The sequence below is a fragment of the Schistosoma mansoni genome, chromosome 4 (genome assembly GCF_000237925.1).
Source record: "Schistosoma mansoni strain Puerto Rico chromosome 4, complete genome".
Lineage (NCBI taxonomy): Eukaryota > Metazoa > Platyhelminthes > Trematoda > Strigeidida > Schistosomatidae > Schistosoma > Schistosoma mansoni.
Genome location: NC_031498.1, coordinates 22,328,596 through 22,348,395, shown reverse-complemented (window position 1 = coordinate 22,348,395; position 19,800 = coordinate 22,328,596). Strand labels below are relative to the sequence as shown.

General features: G+C 35.2%; 1 protein-coding gene across 1 annotated transcript in view; it reads left to right on the top strand.

The window, feature by feature from the left end:
• Smp_042050 (hypothetical protein) overlaps positions 1-19,634 on the top strand; it is a gene marked incomplete at its 5' end in the record, with an annotated part of 24,988 nt that extends 5,354 nt beyond the window's left edge. The window contains 8 exons of the mRNA XM_018797217.1: positions 5,257-5,405; positions 6,720-6,943; positions 8,376-8,529; positions 9,125-9,215; positions 12,201-12,289; positions 13,470-13,751; positions 17,276-17,467; positions 19,244-19,634. Coding sequence (XP_018652281.1) covers positions 5,257-5,405; positions 6,720-6,943; positions 8,376-8,529; positions 9,125-9,215; positions 12,201-12,289; positions 13,470-13,751; positions 17,276-17,467; positions 19,244-19,489 — 1,427 coding nt within the window. The 3' untranslated portion in view covers positions 19,490-19,634. The remainder of the gene's footprint in view (positions 1-5,256; positions 5,406-6,719; positions 6,944-8,375; positions 8,530-9,124; positions 9,216-12,200; positions 12,290-13,469; positions 13,752-17,275; positions 17,468-19,243) is intronic.
• Positions 19,635-19,800: the final 166 nt, after the last annotated feature.

The window sequence follows — 19,800 nt, the reverse complement described above, 5'->3', positions numbered from 1 at the left end:
TGTATAGGTCATGAGTACTCAATTTAACATTACATTTCACCATCATCATGCAAATAACTCTGCTATTCACAACAACACTACACACTACACGTACACAACACATACTACTCACTCACTCAATCACTCACTCAAACACTCATAGACTCACACACTCACACACTCAATCACACACTCGCACTATCACACACTCAAATCACGTCACACGCTCAATCAAGAAACCACACAACCACTCCCCACTCAACACCCCGTGACAATCCATCCACCACTGTCTGCTTCAACAAACTACTCATTGTAACACGTTCACACGATGAGTCAGTGAAGGAGAGTGTGTTTCATCCTGTCTGTTTGACAATTGTCCACTCAATGTATCTGCATGCCATCCCACATGCTGAATCAAGTTCACACTGCCCAACACCTTCCCCCTTTTAGTAACGGACATTCTTTGGGTCCGCCTGCATTCTAACTGTCTGTCGCCGTTGGCGCAGTGACCATCTTCGGGATCGTAGATCGACCTTTGGTGTTTCTCCTTGTGTAGGGGCGACCGGCAGATTGAACGTATCTAACAATATGTCCAGCGGGGTCTTCCCTTCGGTTGTTGGGCGCGCTGGGGCTGAACGCTTGCGTAGTTGGTTTCGATGCCTCGTCCACCTATCTGCTCCTACCTCGACCTCGTACATGACTCCACCTATTCTTCTAACCACACGTGCTTCGATCCAAGGATCACGATTTGCTCTGTAGTCTCGAGCGAATACTGGGCATCCAACGTTATATGTGGGTAGCTTCCGGGACGTGGTTTGCGCTAGTGGTGGTGTGGTTCTCGGTAGCATCAAGTTGTGGATAGTCCTCAACCTTCTCCCCATGAGGATCTCTGCGGGGGACTTCTGCTCCGGCAGCGTTTCGTTAGGCGTCGTTCTGTAGGCGAATAAAAAATTTTGCAGTGTTTCCGCTGGCGTCCCCTCCCCTTTTGACTTAATCAGAGCCCTCTTGAACGTATCCACGAACCTTTCCGCTTGCCCATTCGATTGTGGGTGATAAGGTGGGGCGCGAAGATGCCTGATGGATAGGTGTTTGCAGAACTCTTGGAACTGCGCTGAGGTGAACTGCGACCCATTGTCGGATACAATCACTTCCGGTAATCCGTTTCGTGCGAACAACTCAGTCAGATGTTTCAGAGTCTGGGTGGTCGTTGGTGGAGTGACGGGAACAATCTCTGGCCATTTTGAGAAGGCGTCGACCACGACAAGATAAGTGGTTCCGTTGACTGGACCGGCAAAGTCGACATGTATCCTAGACCAGGGATGCTCAGGCTGTGGCCATGGAACCGGCGGCACCTTGGCATTGGACTTTGCAGCTTGTTGACACTGAGCACATTTGTTTACTAGATCCACTCCTTGCTGGCACTGTGGTGCATGGCACTACGTACGAAATTGCCCATTTAGGCAACATCGATGCAGGAAGTGCAAGGTCGTTGGTCACAAGGACGGGTTTTGCCTTAAGAGCACACCAAATCGACTATTCGCTGCTCCCTGATTGGCGGTCTTATCGCGTCATACATCAACCAGGCGTCCACTCGCCCACAAGCATAACAATTGGCGACGGGGACAAAAAAAGTAAGAAATGACGCTCCCTTCCGACCGATTACAGTTGCTATTTGACCGACATTTGGAGTTCATGGTCAAACTACGCACACAGTTTCTGGATCACCAATGCTTTGCATATGCGTCGGAAGTGGATGGATTAATTTCTGAATTGCACACAGAGCTGGTAAATGATCGCAGCCTTCATGAATCCTCGACCAGCCGCAACTCAAACGAAACAGCAGTCTCGCAAGAGACGCCCGGTTGTCCATTCACGTCTATTTCAGAGACGTGCCCGGTAGTGGATTCAAACCCCACTATCCCTGAATTAGCAGGTCCGAACAGTGACGCTTCCAGCCCTCATCAACATGATGCCATGTCAAATGCCCATGAAATTGTCGCACCAACCGCCCACAAAGTACCAGAGATCATATCGAGCAGTACACCGAGCGAATCGCATTCTGCAATAGAAGTTTTTACCGAATCTAATGATAAAGATTCCCAAGCTTTTCCAGAAAATGTGTTACATGCATCAAATGATAATCTGGAACCTAGCGCAGTTTTGATGGACGCTGTTTATCATGGTGATCCACAACCTACCAGTGATGTTCACAATAAGTCTGATGACTACTTTTCTGCAGAATCAAATCCTGACCTCACATCAAGTTTCGTTCCTCACCATCCAGTCAATCTTAGCAGGTTCCCTATTGAATGCGAAAAACATGTTATGAATAGAACTGCATTAATAGAAATTTGCGTATATGAGGATCCAACATTATTTCGTGGGGGAGGAGGAGCTCGGATTTTTCAAAAAAGGGGAGGTGTTATATCCCCCGGTGAATTACGAATGGTAACTATTAGGTCTATTTATGGATCAATGTAATATGCCTATTTCCTATTGTACAATTATTACGTAACTGAACTATTCATATTCGTATTTCTCTTATCATTAGCTTTATTTTGACCTTGACTTATTATCATACGATTCTTGAGTTATAATCAGTTTATTGATTACTTTGGTTTGTATAAAAACCCAGTGTGTTTGTAAATAATGATTCATACCACTGAGGCTGTTATTGGTGTTTTGGGCTTAACTGGTTGGGCTAGGCAGATCGCAGGACCGGTTAACACTCTAGTCTGCTCGTACGGGTTTCGTGTCACTGTTCCAATCGACTATTCGCTGCTCCCTGATTGGCGGTCTTATCGCGTCATACATCAACCAGGCGTCCACTCGGCTACAAGCATAACAATAAGAGACCCCTATTTGGGTGGATATTATCCACTCGTTGAAATTTTATCTGATTACTAGGTAATTAATTAGTTGTTACTTACGCCTGTTACCCTCAATGGAATATAGGCCGCCGACCATCATTATCCAACCCACTCTGTCCCGGGCCTTCCTTTCTAGTTCTGTCTAATTGTTGTTGGTTTGGATTATTTTCTTCTGGTTAGCGTTTTTTTAGCGAGTTAGTTTTCTACGGGGTGGGGTCGCTAACCCCATGCTAATTCTCCTCCTTTATCCAGGCTTGAGACTGGCAGTAGCCCCAGAGGGGCTCTAGGCGGAGTTTAATTTGTCACACGAATTAAATAACTATGTCACGTCATCATATACTTCCAAGATTAATGGCAGTTAGGCTACAGATTACTAGGATAGAGGTTATAAATAATTGTTTTATCAATACGTTTTTGATATTTTTTGTGAACGGTATATGTATGTGTTTAGTGTGTAAAGAGTCTATTTTTGAAAGTTTTGTGAATTTAAGCCCCATTTTTGATCTCGTGATTTATTCACCAATCGAAATACGACTTATCCAATCCTAGCACTGTGCCAAACCAAGGACATTCGACCTGTATGAGCAGCCTAGCATCTTTATTGGTCCTTTGCTCGCCTAGCCCGTCCATGTGAGTCCAGAACACCAATAACAGCTCCTACTATGCGAACCACTTATTTCAGACATACTTGGTTTATATACAAAACAAACAAACCACATCGCACCATAAAATAGGAATTAAAATTTGTACAAGATCAAGCCAAAATGTGGCTGTGAACGTAGGAGACAGTGATTAATAAACGGAGTATAATTTAGGAACAGTAAATCGTATAATAATAATAATCTATGGGTCAAAATGAAGTTTATAATAAGATTAATATAGATACACACAATCTAATTACTGAAGAGTTATACAATAAGAATATTTATAGAGTATTAGTCCAATAATAGATTCCCGAAGTTACCCGTACTTTAATCTTCACTAGGACGTAACAATTTTCTAAGCGGTAATGCAGACCGGTGACATCAATATGTTGTGTTATTCAGTTTAATACATCGTGTAGCACATATATTTGCGTACTTCGCTGGTAATTTCACTCTGCTGAATTCTATTTCAAGCACTCGGCGTTTATTCTTCATTTGGATCTATTCTTCAGTTTTAGCTTCAGGGGTCAGATGATCGAAAAAGGTATTTGGCTCAGGAGAAGGATTTTTGCGATGTTTCGTCCTCTAAGCTTTATGATTTGGTCGTGCTTCTAAAAGAAAGAAGCTATTAGGACGTCGACGGTTGAGTAACAGCTTATCATATTGACATGGTATTCACTTGTTGTCCACATGTATATTGTCAGTGTTTGCACAATTTCTTTGATTGTTTTCTCCCCTTGCCTGATTTCTGACCTTAAAGCTGTTTATGAAACAAAAAGGAATGATCAAAATGAGTGTACAAACATCGAAAATATGTATATGGACAACCATCAAATTCCATGTTAACAGAATAAACTGTTGGTCAACTATGGGATTCCTAATGGCTTACTTCTTTTTGAAGCACGTGTTGATCATGTTGTCCAGAAAGGCAATGAAAGCTTCATGATTAGACCTTTTCGCTCAGAAAACACAACACTTTCGAAAACGGTAGAATGGTTAGAGCTACCGGTCGATATTACCAATTTCTCCAGTTATTTCTATCTCTCTGCAATAAAGGAATATGATATCTCACATCTTACATTATTTTGTGTTTATTTCGTCGTTGATCGTGGTAAAGAAAATCAAGTGTTCAATTAACTCTTAGTTCCTGAATATTAACTGTCAAAAATAAATTGTGCATATACTTTACTGAATCAACTATAACCTGTTGATCATGAGATGTAAACGCAGTCTTGTATACATCGTCGACCGTACATACAATTAAGACTTAAAAGAAAACAATTATCTAACTCTCTGTTGTTTTAATAATCGTTCTCTAGTTTATATCAGTTCATGAGAATAGCTATTTTTAGTTAATAAGCCATAGTATAACATTTGTAAGAGTTTGTATTTTTCCATTGCATATGTCGCGAAACAATTTATTTGGATTCAGTTGCTTAGTAGATAAAGCGTTGTTCATGTCTAAAGTGATAAGTGTCGTGTGAAAGATCAGCATTGTGATTTATGTGCATCTCACTAGCTAATTCCAAATAGACCCAGACTGACATTCTAGGTAGCCACAATCCAGCTTTACATACTACACTTCATGCATAACTATTTCTCATTGTGCTGGCTCGGGATAACAACTTCAACGGATTCACATGTAAGCCAGGTTCTACGTTGTGCATGACTGACAGGCAGATATAATTATTCTTATTCTGTAATCGTCTTACAAGTTACATCTTACATTGTTTAATGATTGATTAACATCTTGTAACTCGTAGAATCATTATCAAAGCAAAAAGAATTAACCATGGAATCAGAGAATTCTACCAATGATTGTCAAGGAACATTTGAAGAACGTTTAGTTACAAATGATGACATAAATTCAATCGCTGCAAAGGTGATGCGAGCGGAATTGGAATCGAATCCTGTAAGAGATAATTAATGGGGTAAAGTGTTGTTTCATACTATGTTCACCGCAAAATTTGCAGTTTTTTTTGTTTGACGAATTTAACTTTTTTGCCTAAACACTTTGTTACGTAGTCATTAGTTTCATCTTCCGCTTACTTTTAGAACGTCGGCTTACTGGTTGTAGCACTTTGTTTTCAGCCAACATTAAACTAATCAAACATGACATCAGTGATTTCTAAATAATCACTTATTACTATTCCCCTAGTCAAAAAAATATTACATTAGAAGTGACTTGTCCCATATTTACTATTTCAATCTTTCTTATCTGACTAAAAGATTTTTGTTATTGAAGTTAATGTGTCTCAAATTTCAATTTCCGTTGGAGAATCTTATATAGTCAAAAAGGTGACATTCAAACCTCAGTACAAAAATTCTGTATGATAAATAAACCGGATTAATATTACCGTGTATATGATCAGTAAGAATAATTGATCCATTATCTCACACAATCCACTAGCTATGCGATGTATGTCAAAATGATTCACCTCAATCGATGTACGACCAAATTTTCAACCGTTTTTATTAAGTTCACATAATTTAATGAGAAATATTGATACTTTTTTAGTCTTTTATTGTCTCTGCCAAAGAAAATAATGATGTTCAATCCTAGTTTACAATTGACTTGGGGATACTTTGGTCAAAATTATATAAAGATGAAAAGGAAATAAAAGGTCACATGAATTTATGATTTCGGGCCGTTTAAGAAATTGCAGCGTGTATGTTAGCGGGACATAGATTAGATTAAAGCATGTTCCATGCACGATTGTGCTGCTGCACGCTGATTGGCTAATTCTTATCCAATCAGCGCTAATCGATTCTTGGAGAAGACTCTAGAATCTACTCATGTAAAAAACTATAAATATACTAACGTATTCCTTATTACGCTTCTTACGTCCATCTATCCTTGTTATTCGGAATATAATTTCTTTCCCTATTCAACCGTGTTCTGATTTGGGGACTTGTCAAGTGTATTGATGTCCAAGAATACTAAGCAATAAGAATAGCTGGGTCGTAATAAGGAGAATATATAAACACTTATAACAGTGTAGTAACAAAATTTCAAAAAACAAAATCGTAATACTGAAAATATGAGATCTCTGGTGGTATCTCCTTCAGAGAACGTTAAGTCTATTACTGAATTTGAACTAAATTTTTTTAGTTCATATGTTGTTCATTATCATAAATAAAAGTATCTCTTCTTTTTAGAAAAAAAAGAAAATGGTTTTTATATCATCTGTTGATAGTTTTGAAATATATTTTTAATTATAAATAGGTGAAAGTAGAAAAATTAAAAGCAAATTTAGAAAAATTTCGTGAAGCTATGCGTCGTGGTATTAAAGTACGAATTCGTACTGTACAAAAGAATAAAACAGTCCATAATCAGTCAGGAAATAATCAGTCTAAAATAATTGCATTAACACGTTTAAATGATCAAGGCATTGAAATACCAGTACATATACGTAATCTTCCAGGAACTTCACATACCAACGATAAAAAGTATGCTTTTGTTTTTTAGGTATTTTCTTTATTTGCAATTTATTCATACACTGAAAAGAAATTGTGTGCTATAACTCTTTACATCAACTTCACGTTCAATTATTTGACTAAAAAGAATTTAAACTCATTTTACTCTTTTTATGCAAATAACGAATATTGATAACTCTTGAAATCCAAGAAATCTTTGTAGAATAATGCAGAGTGGAGTAGCTGATAATATATATAGTAAATGAGGTCTTATCATTATCATCGATCTCTAACTTTCTTACTCTAATTCTCTAGCTCACGCATTGTGTCTATATAGAATATTTTGATTACTAAGGTTAAAATTGTCAGTGAAACTCATGCTGATCTGAACTATATCTGCTAGCTTGACACGATTGTTATTCTTGGCCATCATGAAAACTCATCCAAGCTATATTAAATGAATCACTCCTTTCTAGAGGTTCCATTATGTCAAGTAGGTCGGTCGAAGAGCGGTAGAACTAAGAACAATAAGCTTAAAATCTGAAGTCCAAATCGTACTGCCTACTGTCCTGAAGTGTTTTATTTATATATTTGAACACATAAATATTGGTACAAAGGGGCACCAGATATATATGCGCCAAACAAGTCACTTGATTTGTATGTGGGCTATGATACTTCCCGGGTGCCCAAACTAAAGCTGGTGGTTTTCCAAGGGAGCCGCACCCGGAGCCTTTGACTTAAAGGTCTAATCCACAAGGCAGTGGAGCAACGTAAGGTGATGCAGTCCCATGGTAGCCGGTGACCAACAATTGATTCTTACGCCATTTGTTCCTTCAGGGTACTGAGGCCCATGAACACCATTGTTTTGGAATAAAGGTTTTTCCAACTGCCCTGGGTGGATCCTCCGTACCCACCAACCCGGTTGAAGTGCCGGACATTCTCTTTTCGTCCTCTCAATTCCGTAAACAATACCCCCGCCGCGAGAAGGCAATGAGTAGAACTTCCCTGGTAGAGGCTGTCCTTGAATGTGATAGCAGTAAGGTGTTTTTCTTGTTGATAACCACCATCTCTAATGATACTTCCTTGTCATTAAGAAAAAGGGTTAAACAATCAACCATATTCATCTCGTTAGTTTATTTATAGTGTGTTGGCAACTTAAACTAATCTGCATCTGTGTCAGATTTTGCGTTGGGATCGACTGGCTGATTCATGCAGATGGATGTACGGTCTTACAACCCGTAAGCTTTTCCCATTCAACTGTAGAAAATATCAAGCCATCCATATAAGTGTTTAAAATGTATGTGCTTGTGCATGCATTGCAACACACTACATGATGTTCTTCATTAGTAATAACTACTTCAAAACATATTTGTTCTAACAAGCACATTACATCTATTTAATGTTGTATTATCGAAATCATGCAATTATTGACTTCAATTTTTGATTGATTGATGTCACTTTCCAGCTTACAACGTTTTAAATCTCATGACTCAACTGGACAACGGATAGCCTTCTTCCCAGAAGATAATGAAAACCAACAAGTTGCGGATATGATACGTGATGAACGTTTACATTCAGCCAGTGATATGGATTTGGAATTTTCAAGACTTGCTAGAAAGGTGAAATGCTTTTGTTGTCAACTTTATTCTGTAAACAAAGTTACATATAATACCCATATATAATACATGAACTGTCTAGTACCTTCGCAAACTGAGCTGGTTACTAAGATTGTGATGGTGGTCCCCAATCATTTAATCGATAAGCCAGATCGTGCTTCCTATTAATCATACAACCTTATATTATTGATCTCTTTTGAGATAGAAGTGCTGGTATAGTGTAGAGATCATAAAACGCGAGATGATGAGATGATTGACAAACCTGACTTCCACAGAAACAGAAGCTGGATAATTGTAATAAATATAGATGAGAAGTATTTTACAGACGTGTAAAATTAATGTAATCTATTGAACTTCGGTTTAGACAGAGTGATAATACTAATTACTAGTCATGTACACTACTAACCGTGTATACAGACCTATAATTAAGTACAAATAAGTTCGACAAAAAATTCACTAATTTAAAGTACTCAGGTCACTTAAACCAATATCTGTCTTAACTGCTATACTATTATGTTAATTTCTATGTTGTTTATGTATTTATCTCTAATAATTGTAAGCTCTTACACGGTATTTATTTAAATGTATACATTTTTAGAGTGTAGAAGATGAATACACTGATGCTTTTGTGAAAAAACGAGTAAATGCTGAAAAAGAAGCTATTAAATGTAAACAGGATGCTGTATCATGTAGGTTTACCGATTAGACTATGTGGTTGTGTGTATGCCTATTTTGTCATTTATTTTCAATCTGAAGTATAGACGTGACTTTTTCTCCGACCAAACGAGCTCCAATCCTTATAAAAGATCAGTTCTCATTACTGTTTATGTCCTAATAGTTGTTTCCAAATAAAATATCTCTTTCCATATATGGGACATAATGATCAAAACAGACGAAGTGAGTTTTGAATCTGTAGCTCTATCAATCCTTGAAAAAAACCGTTTAGATATAACCCTCAAAGACTAATAAATTTCGATTCATTTTTCCCAGAATATAAACATTTATTAGAATCACAGTTATATTGAAACTTAATAACATCAAAATATAAATTCGCTAACGACTTTTTTGTAGGTGCAGAACAAGTAATTTATACCATTGTAGTTTATTTCTGCATACTGATCTATAGAACTACAAAATGTTTAATGGTCGAAAAAGATAACCTCATTTCACTAGGAAACTATGATAAAATAATTGAATTAGTTGCTTTCTGTAAATCCCGGCGACCTACTTGAATATCTGGACTACTTGTTCCTGCAGCCCCCAAATGCCTTGGTACAGCCGAGAGTGGAGAGAGTCCGCTCTCCCTCTCGAAATGCTCTCACATGGCCACGCGAATATTTAGCCTCTGCCAGGGAAGTCCTACTCACTGCCTTCTCGTGGCGGGGGTGTTGTTCACGAAAGTGAGAGGACGAAAAGCGGATGTCCGGCGCTATAACCGGATTGGTGGACACGGAGGGTCCACCTAGGGGAGTTGGAAAACCCTGATTCCAAACCAATGGGCTCCAGGATCCTGATGGAACGAATGGAGTATGAACCTATTGTTGGTCACCGGCTACCATGGGACTGCATCTCCTCACGATGCTCCACTGCCTTGTGGATCAGATCTTTAGGTCAAAGGCTCGGGGTGTGGCCCCCTAAGAAAACCATCTGCTTCAGTTTGGGCACCTGGGCAGTATCACAGCCCTCACACAAATCAAATGAGATTTGTATGGCGCATATTTATCTGGTGCTTCCTTGTACCAATATTTATATGTTTAAATAAAATAAAATAACTTGTTCCTGCCATCTAGATATTTCAACAAGTTATCTGTTTTTGTTTGTTTTAACACACCATTATGTCTGTAAATCGCACAACCTGTTCATGCGCATTTTGGGAAAGTTTACGATCTTTCGCTGTACAAACAGCCCAATCAGAGACATCGTGGTTGCTGGAAATATGCATCGAAAAGAATATACATTATTCCGATGTCGATTCCTGGACTGCTAACATCAAACTGGCGATCACTCAATCTTTATCGTCAGGGTTGATCAAGAAATAACAAAAGGGAACTAGTTGAAATACTTTTTGCTGAGAATTCTATATTGTACAAAAAATATAATATTTAATAAAGCCATTAATAATAATAATAATGATAATAATAATAGTAAAGTTAATAGTCAGTAAATGTTAATCACCCGATTTTAATGTAGTGCCTAAATATTAGCATGGCTTCCAAAAAGAACTTGAAAGTTCTATTTAAAACAATTAATCCCTTTGATAAATTTGTTGTGTAATAAAAAGATGAAGGTTATCAGAACTTCGTCTTCTCATGACACTATCCTTAAGATTCAATGATCAATTTCGCATTGAGTTGATCGTACATTCACTGTTGAACAAGTTTTTAACTATGAGGTGCGATATATATCAATCGACTCCGTGTTTCTAGTAAATTTCTAACTAACAGTTCTGATGAAACTGTCTTCATTTATGACGTTGTTTTAATCATTGAAAAATCCCATAAAATACTACAAAAGTAACGATAAGCAATATTTTCCTCCACCTTGGAAGTTTTGTTTAATTCACATACCATAGCTAGATTACGGTTACTCTACATAGCCGAAGCCATCTGGATCAAACCCATAAAATCAAACTTATGTATCTAGAAAAGGCATATCCAGCATCTTTGTTTATCTTGGCCTACGACTGGATCACCGGATACTTAAACTGAATATTATAAACCTCTTATTACCTCTATCTTAATCTTCACATCCATCATTCCCAATTCGTTCATCGTAATTACCCTGATAACACTTCTCTTATTACGTAATATATTCACACAATAATAATATTGTTATTACTATTACTATTTATCATTATTATCTCAATGGACAAGATGAAATTCTCCTACTATGAATTTTATTCACACGATTTTTTGCATTTTCATTTTTACTATATTACTATTATACTGATTGTGACTTGACGCTTTACTACAAATCATTCTGACCATTATTAAATGACCTTTCTAACTTACAAATAACCCAATTTTGAAGTACATATGTCATAGAAGATGCAAACTTTCACAATTGTTAACACATAACATCGTCAAATTCATTAATAAATGTCTTAGTAATATATCATAATTATGGACTTATAGCTGTAGAGCCTAATGATGAAGTTATTAAAAACAATTGTTCATTTTTTTAATACATATGTGTTGATTGGGTTTATAAGTGAATTTCTAGTTTACAAGTAACTTTCATCATGAACTGACATTACTTAGATAGTCACTTAATTAAACTAAAGCACATTTTACAGTTGTTTCATTCAAGCTTAAGACTCAATACCATACACTAGAGGTGTTAGATAAGAGCCCCTGACTGACCATAGAATTGCTTAACATTCTACTTACTTATTCAAAAGGTAAATTATTTTTAATCATTCTTAGTTCCATTTATAACTTAGGTTCCGTTGTGTACAATTTGAGGATAATTAGTCTAAATGTTAATAATTTTCACTGATCATTAGACTGTTATTCACGTGTAATTAAATCACTTTTTAAACTAAGAAACCTTGTTAAAGAAAAGCTTTTTAAACATCTTGAGTATTATAATTAGCCGGTAATTTATTAATGTCATGTATATTTTAAGTTTCTGTTTTATTCTATTTTACTTTTCATTTCTTTCTCTCTATACAGCTTATAAGAGAAGAGTATTTGCTGAGTCAAAGTGTTTAACTTGTCTTGAACGTGTTCCTAAATATTTAATTGTTAGTCTTGGTGAAAAGGTATATTAATGTTTGATTTTCACTACTTTTTATGCCGTAAATTTTTCATCGTAATAGTTTTAACTATTCCATTATTGATATTCAAGACTGAATTTCAACCAGTCTTTGCATGTACTGTTACATTGTGAGCAAATGCTTCAATACAGTCTGTTTTCAACAAGTAGGTTAGTGGATAATGTGTCGATATTTTAAGCGATAGGTACCAAATTTGAGTACCGATGTGAACAACATAGCGATACAGGTACATCTATGTACTGATTTTCAAGTATAACAAAACGTCCATTCCATAATCCAAAATATATTAAAACTTCTTAATAATTTTTGTTTTCATCAAGGTGACGATCCGTTTGGTATTGGAGACACTAATATCTACTGTTGAAATCGGATAACAACTTGACTGTAACGTAGAACAGAAATTTCAAACTACTAGAATGACTAAATAGTTGTAGGTTATACTTCTTATGGAACCTAGAAATTATGGACTCGATCCCGAAATCTATATTGGGTAGTCTTAAAATAAAAATCACTTATTTAGTACCAACTTCAGTTTTTAGTTTCCCCTTTTAAATTTTAACATTTTCTTTTATGTAAAACTGTCCTCTTATTATTTAATTACCTATTTATTCATTTATTTGTAAAACGAAAAAATAGACGTTCTATGCAGTCAATAAATTTACCGATAGCCTTATACGATCTTCACAGTTTTGTGATTTATATCGTTTCATTTTAACGTTTTATAACAAAAAAAGTTTCGTTTACCCTGAAGAAGTGGCTTACGTTAAGTCAAGAAACGTCAGGAATACAATTTTTCTACTCATCAAGATATAACAAGAAATATATTTAATATTTACTCTCTACCCAATGCTCAATTTATTTGGAATTATCAAATTCATTCCATTTACTTCAGTCCTGGCTATTTGTAGTTTGACTAGCTCTTAATTTATTTGACTTATTTCCAGTAACAGATTTGTGTACTTAGCTTCGAACCATACTCTAAGTGTGAGAGCCAATGATACTATCCAACTCTTTGAACTGTAGTAAGTGTAGCATGGTTAAAACCTTCAATCTAGTGACTGAAAGCCGCTACCACTTGGTCGAATATACACCCGTCTTGTACACAGTTAATTAATTTATTGTATAAAAAAAGGAAGTAACTGTCGTGTTCTCTTTTTTTCTTCAGGTGTTCTTGTCTTTACCTTCACATATTAGTATGACACCAGGTTATTGTTTACTTACACCTTATGAACATATCAGTTCAACTACTCGACTAGATGAAGATGCGATAAAAGAAATTCGACATTTCAAATATCAATTAACTGTAATGTTTGAAGAGCAGTACAGTCAATCAGGTTGTGTTTTCATTGAAACTGCTAGTAAACCGGATACTGTTCGTCATCATACACAAGTGGAGTGTATTCCGGTCCCCAAAAATTTATACAAATCACTACCTGCTTACTTTAAGGTAATTTATATGTATGTAACTTTTATAAATTGTTCACAATGGATTATGTAGAGGATAGTTTTGTTCACTGAAGACTGACACCAGTTGGATTATCGTTGATTACCATCAGGAAGCATTCTTGTTTCGGCTTTCTTAACAGTCTGGGTCTACAATACGACACTTGGTCTCCTATCCAGGCCCTTCTCCTGTGTTATATTGGGGGAGGAGCAGTATCCACGGTTGAGGAGTCCTAAAACGACAACAAAAGAGCCGCTCTGTTCTCCGGCTGATTCCAATCCATAATAATTAAAACAAAACTACTTCCACAAACCACTTATCGAATTTGTAATTTATTAAGTTACCAATCCGATTGCATATGAATAAACTCAGATGACAGACTTTTACTTTACACGGATAAACTTAAAACTGATTTAAAAATTGTGTCTTATACATGTTTAATGAATAAAGTATCAAAGGACTTTCATCTAAACACAATTCATTCTTTTCATTAGACTTTCGATTGTGTCCATTTCGATTTAGGATAAGACTAACAAGAACAAGAAGTGAAGCTCGTAACATGATAACATGATAGTAACTAACGGTTATCACTTAATCTGATACCGTTTTTTGTTTGTACGGTAAGTAAGTTCTCAGCACAAAATGTGAGCAACATTGCTGCAAATTTCTCTTCAATGATACTATGACCAAGTGGATTGAGGTGTTAATAGAAACGTATTAGTTCTAACTGATAATATACGAATCGACAAAAACAAATTTTCTTAATATACCTTAGTACCATAAATGAACGATTTCTTAAGCGTGCTTTAAGCCTATTTTACTTACCTGTCACCATAGATCCTAACTGTGTAACTAATTTCTCACACTTCAACTAAAGTTCGATTAAGAATATTGTATAGGCCTGAACTAATATTTACTGTGATGAATAAAGAGAGTAACAAAAATATATGATTGCAATTCATTTATTTAATCATCAATCTGTCTGTATTAGTTCGTTAATCACTTCTACCACTATGGGATCTGAATCGACAACTACATCTCTGTGCTGATGTGGTATGGCGACTCGAACTGATGTACGTACGTACGCAGTTCTACGTTGTAACTGACTGACTGATTAGTTCGTTAATCAGTCATCGTTTATCTTCACTTAACGAAATAATAAATATTAGTGATTATTTCTAGGATATTATATTTTCACTAATCTATGATAATTACTCTTCTCTAGTTTTGTTTTCCACAAAAAGGAACAAAACAATAAAATCATCAATAAATGTTCTCTTTACTGAGAACTAATTTCTATTATTCTATTGTTATTATAACAGTTATACTACTTACTTTATTCGATAGTATATATTTTATTACAACAAAAAAATCTGCGCACAGAATACATAATATTACAGCAAAGCTCATCTGTGAATATCCAAAAAAATAAGTGCAAAAATATTTTTTGGTTGCTATTTTGAGATAGTGGAGAAGATTTTTAGCTCAGGTGGATGATTTTGGTGGAGTTTTGTCTTCTAAGCTCCACCAAAATTAGTTTCGATTCTTCTTCATTCGTAATTGGTTACGACTAGATTTTCTCCCATGACATATCTCCTTTCACTCTCAAACATATTTGATTAACGAACTCTGTGGTAACCTCCTCTTGTTTCTACAAAGGACCGAAGAGGAGGAAAATATACAGACAATCATTGTGGTAATCTATTTGTAAGGGTTTGAATTTTCTTGTTGTTGACGTTGAATATTGTAGTTGATCAATCTCTGAATCATAACTTATTCTCTTTGTACAAGCCAATAGATATCTGGACACAGTAGCTAAGTGTGTAATGCGTTTAAAGCAGAAAACACTAGGTTCTAATCTTGTAGTGAACATTAACACTGTGATCCTGATACATCTAACTAATGAGTCCCGAATCAGACGTAAAACAAGTTCTGAATCCCACTGCTGGCCACTATTCAACACCGTTGTCTTATTTCGTGACTCTCTCAACAAATAGATTCTCGATAAACTGTAAATATTTTATGTAGGTACGTGAATACAATCTAATTACAAACATATGTAATCAATTGAGGTAAACCAAAAGCGAGAAAATTTATCGGGAAAAAATTCTACACATTTAATGACAAAAATCTAAAAGTTTGAGCTGGTCTCATATGACGTAATTAATTTATAGGATTGATGCCATTCCATCAGATTTGACCGACTGACTGATGTAGTTCATCTAAACAATAAGAGTTAAACACATGATATCTAATCATTGTCTTTGTGTTAGAAAGAATGTTGTGTAGGTTGTATCTATTTGTTATTTGATATCATACAAAATCGATTTTGTCAAAATAATTTTAAACATACATAACTTATGTACAAAATGAAATGTATAGGTCGATGTTAAATAGCTAAACCTAAAGATTGAAAAACGTTGTTTCAAAACTGAGTCAATTGACTATCATTGATATATCGTTTTGTCTTATTGCTTGTGAATATTGGTTAAATACTGATTTGGGATCATGAATCGACGAATGTTAGACCACCGTTAAAAACCTGGAAACACTGGATGGCTGTTTCGTTTTAGCATGTGACTCCTCAGCAGTGCGCCTCCACGATCCCGCTCACAAACGCTTAACGTCCAGACCACTAAGCCGGAATCCAATGGTTTTAAAGTCTAACTACAACCGATCCACGAAATTGCGCGATGCTTTAATTAATCAATCACTCTATTTCATCTTTGGGAGATCGGATAATGTTTTCTAACGGAAACCTTGTAGCTCAAAGTCTTTAGTATGTGTATATGTACTTGTTTGTTTGATTGGTAAAACAATCGGACCGATTCACTATGTCAATACATCAAATAGTGGAAAGATTGTGTTTCCGCATCTATACAATGTAGGTCAGCTTGTCCTTAAGTGTAATATCCCTAGAGTCGATACATATTTATGTCAAATCTGGTGTTTCATATGACTAATTGACGTATTGGAAACAACTCAAGAAATAGGTTATTTCTAAAATCGATTTCTTCTTCTTAATTTTATTACAACTAACTTTTTTATATAATACTTAACCCATGTTTAAAGGCAATAGGGGTTCGTTGTATTCCACACAATTTTCTGCAATTATTTTTATGTGATAAGGTTGTTTTAAAGTGTCTGTATTAGAAATGGTAGTTTTAGAGTAACTTATTAAAACTGTTGTTCGTTAATCTAATCTGAATTCTGCATGTCCCTTTCGTTTTCCTCTTTCCAAATTCATTTCACTGGATTATACTATCTGAATGACATCTTCAAACCCTAATCTTTCCGATTACTGTCTAAACTCTTACTACTTCCACCACTGTGGGATTTGAATCGACAACTGCATCTCTGTGTTAATATGGTATGGCAACTCGAACTGATGTACGTACGTACGAAGTTCTACGTTCTTACTGTCTATCTGCATAATGTGCTTATCCGGTAACCTACATTCTGTTCAGTCTCTGTTCTATAATATTCTTCAAATTATGAGATTTTATTTTTCTAAAATTATTATTCAGAAAGCCTTGAGCGAAATTGGCTCTGAATGGGATCAAAATCGTCGCCTAATCACATTGAAACCGGGTGGATCTGGAGCGTATGGTGCAATTCCTCCGAAATTCGCTTATTTAGCTGTAGAGTTCGGTACTACAAATGGTGGTTTCGCACGTATTTTAGATGAAGAGCACGAAATATCTTCATATTCTGGACGTGTAAGGAATTTCATTTGAGTAAATCTTATTTTCAAAATTTGACTAAAATCTGTTTGAATGATCTAAATTTATTTCGATAGGTGAATAGTTACAAAACGCCAGCTGAAGCTGCATATAGTCTACAAAAAAAATACAACTATGATAACATACTTATCATTCAACTGTCGAATCAAACACAATAAAAACAGTTATTTAACACCTTAGGTCAAAAGTTACAACTCTCTATCATCGATGTCGATCTTCTATCATTCTAATTTACTTTAATAAATGAGACGGGTTTCATCATATGAAAACCTTTACAAATCATATTAACAATGACCTTGAGAATAAGAATATAGAAAATTGCATTCTGTTTACATAACATGCAATGTGACTACATCATTAGGGTTAAAAATGTCCAGCAAACATTAACAATGAATTGATTTTCAAAGTTTGGAAAAAAATCGATGTTAAAAAGCGATGAACAATGGAAATGAACATTTCCTTTTTTATGATTGTTTGTCAATAACAGTATTTTATGTAGAACATACAAAATTAATCTTACTGTAATTAGATTTCTTTTTTATGACGTTTTTATGAATCTACACTTTATAATTATAATAATAATCATAATCATAATAATGTTTGTATAATAAAGATTGTCTTTGAATGATTTCAATTTGTACATTTCATATTGGTCAATCATAAACGACAATGTAAAGTTTGACAAAAATGCATAATATGAGCATAAATTGTCATACCGTACATTAGAACAAGCGAATGAATTATTAACAATATGTTACAACGAAAACGAGTTGAATTTATTACAGTAAGAATGATAATGAAAGTTATTATGCGTTAAAAATATGGTTGGTGAAGAGAAGAAGATAAAAAGTGTGTACGAAGAAATACTGGAATTTACAATCTAGTTTAATTTTATATAGTTGAAATCATGAGTCAATTGAAGCTAGACTACCATGGAAAACCTGAAAGCACTGGACGGCCGTTTCGTCCTATTGTGGAACTCCTCAGCAGTGTGCATCCACGATCCCGCCACGCGAGATTCGGACACAGGACCTACCAGTTTCGCGCCAGAGCACTCGACCGATTGACCACTGAGCCGGCCGTCATCCAACGGTGTTAATGTCTAACTTCAACCAATCCACGAAATTGAGCAACCATTCACCAATATCTTCAGTGAGTTGACGAAACCGCCGTCCAGTACTTCCATGTTTTCCATGATGGTCTAGCTTCAATTGACTCATGATCTCAACCATATAAAATTAAACTAGATTGTAAACTCCAGTATTTCTTCATACATACTTTTTTATTTTCTTCTCTTCATCAACCGTGTTTTTAATGTATAATATCATTATCATAATCTCAACTATATGAAATCACTAAAAATCTCCACGAAACCCCCTTCTGATAATCTAGTTTAAGATAAAAAGTAAGTGTAACTGTGACATTGTGATCAATTCTGAGTCAATATCACCCAATATTCAAATTATAAACAATGTTCGTAACAGTTTTAAACGTTTTGAATACTAAACTAAAAGGTATTTCTATCATGCACTTAATGAAATGAAATATACAAAACCATGTATTTTCATATTTCGCATAAAAAAGATAGGGAATAGTCTACTTTATTCTGATTGGCTCATTCCTATGCTACACTTTTACTAAGTAAACCACAAAAGTTTTATATTCTTCGCATTTTATTCATGTTTAATTATGATAAAATGAATTTCACAATTTGATCAAGTTCTTTGTTGATTCCATTCTTAATATAAACAGGAAATTATAGCTGGTGCACTAGACAAAGAACCTCGTTTATGGCGTAAACCAAAATTGGAGAATTTTGAACATTTACGTCAAAAAGTTGTAACTTTTGAAAATCTATGGCATACATACGATAAATGGCAACAGAATAAACTAGATACTCATTCTTCAAATAATTCACAAATAATTAATGATGAAAAGTCAAGTGCAAACAACAGTGAATTTGAACCAGAAGGTCCAGCTCTACCTCCAAGATATTGAATTTTGTAAATGTATCATATATATACACAGTGTACATATATTCGTTATTGTTTGTTAGTCTCAAAGTATGATTGACTGAATTCATTCTGCACATATTGTTCCTAAGCGAATTGTTACTTTCTGTATTTAAAAATATTTTTTATTCATGTCTTCAGTAGTTTTTTTCTAGTCCTGGATCAAGGAAGTTACTTACCAAAAACATGTGATATTTTGGGAATTTCGTTACTTGAAGGTAGTGAGCAGAAAACCTTGAATCTAGGTTGGTACTCATCAGCAAATAATTTTAATTATATTAATAACAAATGACATCA